At 36.1% G+C, this 6,371-nt stretch overlaps 1 protein-coding gene across 1 annotated transcript; it reads right to left on the bottom strand.

The window, feature by feature from the left end:
• Positions 1 to 3,002: 3,002 nt before the first annotated feature.
• On the bottom strand, positions 3,003 to 3,575 carry LOC139902670 (uncharacterized). Its single transcript, XM_071885275.1, has one exon. The coding sequence runs from the start codon at positions 3,573 to 3,575 to the stop codon at positions 3,003 to 3,005; it is 573 nt and encodes a 190-aa protein (XP_071741376.1).
• Positions 3,576 to 6,371: the final 2,796 nt, after the last annotated feature.

The raw sequence follows: 6,371 nt of genomic DNA, 5'->3' as shown, positions 1-6,371 counted from the left end.
TACCATTCGTTCGAATGCACCACTGGATGTTATTTACACGGATCTTTGGACTTCACCAATTCACTCCTTTGATGGTCATAAATACTATGTTGAATTCATTGATCACTATACACGCTACTTATGGCTATATCCGTTGAAAAAGAAATCTGACACCAAAGAAGTATTCAAACGCTTCAAAGCCCTTGTTGAAAACCATTTCAATAAACCAATCAAAACTCTATATTCGGATAACGGCGGGGAATATGTAGCTCTAACTGAATACTTGGCACATAACGGAATTGCTCAATTGACCACACCACCTCACACTCCCGAACATAACGGCATTGCTGAACGAAAACATAGACATGTGGTTGAAACCGGATTATCCTTACTCACGCACGCCAACTTACCCACTGACTTTTGGTCATTAGCCTTCACCACTACTGCCTATTTAATTAATCGCCTACCTACACCTCTCTTATCCAACATATCTCCTTATCAATCCCTATTTGGCATTGCACCTAACTATCTCAAACTCTGAAGTTTTGGGTGTCTGTGTTACCCGTGGCTTCGACCATATACTGATCACAAACTTGATCCCCGATCTCAGCCGTGTATCTTTGTCGGGTATTCAGCGACACAAAGTGCCTACTATTGTCTCGATCCCTTTACTCACAAGATATATGCATCTCGTCATGTCAAATTTGTAGAACATGAATTCCCTTACACCACTCTCACTAAAACTAAACACCAATATAATATTCCCACTGTTGACACCTGGTGTCACATGGAGGTGCCCATTCTACCATCTCCAATGCCATCATCAACGACACCTAATCCTCCTCCAGATCCACCCTCGCCTGACCATGCATCACCACCTATGCCTGATGCACCCCCCCCTCACCACCTACGGTTGATTCACAACCATCACCACCTATGCCTAACCACCCTTCACCTATATTACTCGATCACATCACCAAATATTCAAACCCAACCCCATGTATGCAAACATCACCACCATCGCTTCCAGATTTCTTGAACCCACGACTGTTAAACAGGATATGAGTCAACCAGAATGGAGAACTGCTATGCGAACCGAATTGCAAGCACTCCAACTACTCAACACATGGGACCTTGTACTGCCCGATTCAACTCAGAATGTCGTTAAGTGCAAGTGGATCTATCAGATTAAATATCATGCTGATGGTTCCATAGAACGCTACCGTGCTCGCCGCATCGCCAAAGGGTTCCGGCAATGGGAAGGTGTTGATTACGCCGAAACGTTCAGTCCCATTGTTAAACCCGCTACAATTCGCACATTACTTTCCCTCGCGGTAACTCAGAACTGGGCACTACGCCAACTTGATATTAATAATGCGTTTCTAAATGGTACGTTGCAGGAACACGTGTACATGAGTCAATCACCTGGTTTTGCTGATGCTAAGTTTCCGTCACATGTGTGCAAGTTTAAGAAGGCAATCTATGGTCTCAAACAAGCTCCCCGCGCTTGGTACACTGAACTCACGAATTTTTTGCAGCGCTGCGGGTTTACTCGATCACTATCTGACACATCGTTGTTCATCAATAACCGGGAATCTGCACCTATTTATTTGAACGTGTATGTGGACGATATTGTGCTTACTAGTCCGAATGTGAGCTCATTAGATACCTTTGTTCTAAAATTGTCTCAACGTTTTGCTTTAAAGGACCTTGGTAATCTATCATATTTTCTGGGGGTGGAGGTTATTCCGTCGACTACTGGTCTCTTTCTTTGTCAAAGGAAATATATTGTCGATCTTCTAGCCCGAGCTGATATGTCTCATGTGAAACCCGCTACTACCAGCTCGTTGAACCTAAACTCGGGCACTCTCATTGATAATCCGACTGAATATCGAATGCTTGTTGGAGGTCTTCAATATCTATTGCTAACTCGACCTGATGTCGCATTCACTGTCAACAAATTATCACAGTTTATGCATGCACCGAGGTCTGCTCATTGGTCTGCGTTAAAACGGTTGTTAAGATACTTGGCGGGTACTCTTGATCATGGAATTACACTTTATCGCCACTCTCCCTGCACTCTTCATGTTTTTTCTGATGCTGACTGGGCAGGTGATAAACATGACTATGTATCTACCATGGGGCATGTTGTGTTTCTTGGCAAAAATCCTATTGCCTGGAGTTCTAAAAAGCAACACTTTCTTTCTCAATCATCCACCGAAGCCGAATACAAAGCTGTGGCATCTACAACAGCTGAGATCTTATGGGTCTGTAACTTACTTCACGAAATGGGTGTCTCCATTACTACTAAACCGGTGATATATTGTGATAACTTGGGTGCTATTTTGTTAAGTGCAAATCCGGTATTTTATTCTCATATGAAACATCTTGTTTTAGCATATCATTTTGTTCCGGAACAAGTACAACTTGGTACTCTTCGTGTTGCTCATGTATCAGCTACGGATCAGCTTGCAGATCCTCTTACCAAGGCTTTACCTCGGGCTCAATTCATGACTGTCATCTCCAAGATTGGACTCGCTCCCCGATCGTCCATCTTGCGGGGGCATGTTAAGGATAAACATGATATTTGAGTTGTATTAGAGTTCTAGTTTATCTTATGTTGTACATTATTAAAATAGACTAGTCGATAAAGTTAGCTATGAGTTTATCTCTTCCTATTCCGTAGTCAAGTAGTTGTGTTGTACTCCTATAAATATTGTAGCATTCATAATCAATAAACCAAGTTTTATCATAAACTCGTACACCTAACAGGGATCAACCACGCTCATTTTGTAAACACTGACGGAGACTACCCACACCATAAAAAATAACCACATGGACCACAAACACTTCAGAAAAAAAAGATCAGGGACCAATGACTTCATTTGAGTAAATCATAGAGACCAACCATGCAATTTTGTCTAATATAAACACATAACTAGGTGACACTTTAAATATTAATTAGAAAATTAGAAAACATTTTCTTTCATTAATATTGATATATGATATGAAACTACAATAAATCAAAGCAACCAATGGTTAACCTTAGGCTTGACACCTTTCTCCTTAATAGTATCCAAACTTGGCTTCCATGAATTTTTACCGGACATTTGCCTACTCAAATAATAACTCTCCATAACTTCCGATTCAATATCAATCTCCCAAAACAATCCAGATTTCACCATCACCGATGACGAATTCTCTTCAACATTTTTCGGCTTCTTACTCTTAACCACATTCGCGGGACACATCCTTGCAAAAAACGGAACAAACCCCGTGTAAGCCGACACAAATGTCCTAGAATTCAAAACCATGTTCGCCCTTGAAAGAACTCGACGTGCTTGTTCTGACGAAATCGCCCCTATTGGCTTCCCATTTCTCTTAGGTACCATCATGTAAACTTTCTTTGTGTCGAGCTTTATGTCGGCTGGTAAAGGCTTAGGCTTTTTTCCATTTACGAGCGTTTGAAACTCGACAACCACTTGTTGTGGATGTTCTAACATAAGCTCGGCCACAGTCACCGGTTCGGTGTAATGTTGAATGGTTCCATCACGAAGTATGATATTTCCTGACCCGTGAGATGTTCGGTTTCCCATTGCAAATAAGTTTGTATTATGGCCTTTTGTATATATATTTAATTTGTAAGTTTAGGAAGTTATAATGAGTAAATGTATGGCGTTATGAAGAGTTGTGAGATTTAATATAAAGTTAGAAACGAGTTTGTGTTAGTTAAACCGCTCCATCTAGCACCAGTTTGAAGTGGACTCGTTGAATAACTAAATTAATTTGGTTAAACTTAGTTGATGTGTGTGTTTTAACTATAGTGCCGTATATGTTCATGGGTCTAACCTAACTCACCCACATGCACATACTTCATATTCCAATTGTTCAACAACCATGGTCATTTATTTTAGGTAAACATTCAGTCTACTACTCTAAATAAATGTCAACACCTAATTCCTTGGATGTACTTAAACGGGTCGTTGAGCAAGGGAATTTGTTAAAAACTTCGAAAATACAATTAATTGACCAATATAATAAACCAAAAAGATTAGAGCTTATTTTTATCCTCATTACTGGTTAATTTCTTTGGCTCTTTGTATCGGGTTCGTTTGGATCTTTTCATCTTTGGATGAAGTTACCCCTTCGGGTTTTAATACTGCGTATTAGTTACGTTTTTTGAAAAGAAAAAAAAAAGTAACCAAAATAATTGATTATGGAGTTGTGGGGGCATTTTATATATATATATATATATATATATATATATATATATATATATATATATATATATATATATATATATATATATATATATATATATAGCGGCAGGATCAATGGGGAAGTAACCAATCGGGAGGAAGCGGGGGGAAGCAAAAAAAAAAAAAATTCGTTTTTTTGAAAAAATTTTTTCCGGCATCAAGATCACACGAAAATATGAACATTTAGAAGAGACACCTCGTGATGAATGTTATTATTTAGGCGGAAAAACGATCGACAAAAATAACATTCAATATAATATTGTTCGTGAAGAATATGAACGTTTTTTTTTCATGTTTTGTGAAGTAAAATTTAGCCCGATTTAGAGTTTAGGGTTTAGGGTTTGGTGTTTTGGGTTTATTCCATAAACCCAAAACACCAAACTCTAAACCCTAAACCCTAAACTCTAAACCGTTCGTGTTAAAAACTCAATCTAAATCCTAAATCTAAACCCTAAACCCTAAATTTCTAAACCCTAATATCTAAACCCTATAAACCCTTATATCTAAACCCTAATATCTAAAACCCAATAGCTAAAACCTCAAAATACGCTCGAAAAACACGATAATTGTTATATATTACTTCTTCGAGCGTTTTCCCGCCAAAATAAAAACATTTATCAAAAAGTGTCTCTACTAAATGTTCATATTTTCATCGCATTTATAATGTTCGTGAACAAAGTTTTTTCAAAAAACGAAAAAAAAAAAGTTTTTGCTTCCCCCCGAATGGTTACTTCCCTCTTGATCCTACCACACACACACACACACACACACACACACACACACACATATATATATATATATATATATATATATATATATATATATATATATATATATATATATATATATATATATATATATATATATATATATATATATAAGTATAGTAGTGAAATGATCCGTGGAAACAAATCTCAATGTCAATTCTATACTTCAATGTTCAATCGTAACTGTTCGCATTCAATATATCATCTCAAATTTATAAGCTCAATATTTACCATGTTGATTTCAATGTATATTCTCAATATTCTCAATGTCATATTTTAATAGTAATAATCGTAATTGACCACATTCATTTGTAAGGAGAATATTCAACAAGATTATGTAGATTTTAGATCCAAAAATATCATATAATACTTTAGTGTATCACTCTCAAATCATACTAGCTAGTGCTAGTAAATCATAATAGTAAATTTGTATACACTATCACAAAGAAATACGGAGTATATATCAAGACTGGAAATTAGAATATTTGTGATTAATTGCTTTAGTGTCAAGGATTACTATAAAAATATCATGCTCTTACTATTGTCTACACTAAATACTTTCATATGTTTTAATTCTCCATTGCTTTCTTTTATTTTTTGCTTTCAAAAATATTCTTAACAAAAGATGTATGAGAAAAACTTGTTTGATTTAAATGAATATCCAACAGAGGAAGTCTTCGTTAATGATGATGGATGTGAAATAGCTTTTGATAAAGATGAAACATGTATGAACAAAATTGTTTATGAACCCTTTGTGGGACAATATTTTCTTAGGGAAGAAGAGGCTTTTGTCTTTTATCAAAATTTTGCAAAACAAAAAGGATTCTCAATTCGGAAAGGAAGATTAGAGAACAAGAATGGAGGGAAAAAAACGTCGTGATTTCTTTTGTCACCGCGAAGGAAAGTCGGATCTTAAATTAGTAGACCATTCTAAACAACAAAGAAACCGGGGTTTCACTGGATGTGAATGTAAGGCTCGTATGCGAATAAAGTTGAGAAAGTTAAATGAAATTTTTCCTAAAGAGTGGTAAGTCACTAGCTAACAACCACAAAATACAAAATAGAGGGAAATAAATATATAATTGGTTTGTACCGTATTAAAATGTTTTGGGTGCCATCTTATCTTCGAGATTTCTTTTTTGGTGGTATGACAACAACCGGAAGATCGGAAAGTATAAATTCTTTTATAAAGAAATTTTATCCTCTAATACTCGCCTACTTAAATTTATCAAACAAGTAAGTAATTTTTTATATTATATAATTATTATGTGTTGATACCGATACATATACTTGAGATAAATACATTTTTGTTGTATTTTAAATCACGAGTAACTATGATTTCAGGTTGATTTCGCAATAGAAGATG

This window comes from Rutidosis leptorrhynchoides, chromosome 3 (assembly GCF_046630445.1).
Source record: "Rutidosis leptorrhynchoides isolate AG116_Rl617_1_P2 chromosome 3, CSIRO_AGI_Rlap_v1, whole genome shotgun sequence".
Lineage (NCBI taxonomy): Eukaryota > Viridiplantae > Streptophyta > Magnoliopsida > Asterales > Asteraceae > Rutidosis > Rutidosis leptorrhynchoides.
The sequence above is the reverse complement of the archived record's forward strand: the minus strand, read 5'-3'. Positions and strand labels throughout refer to the sequence as shown.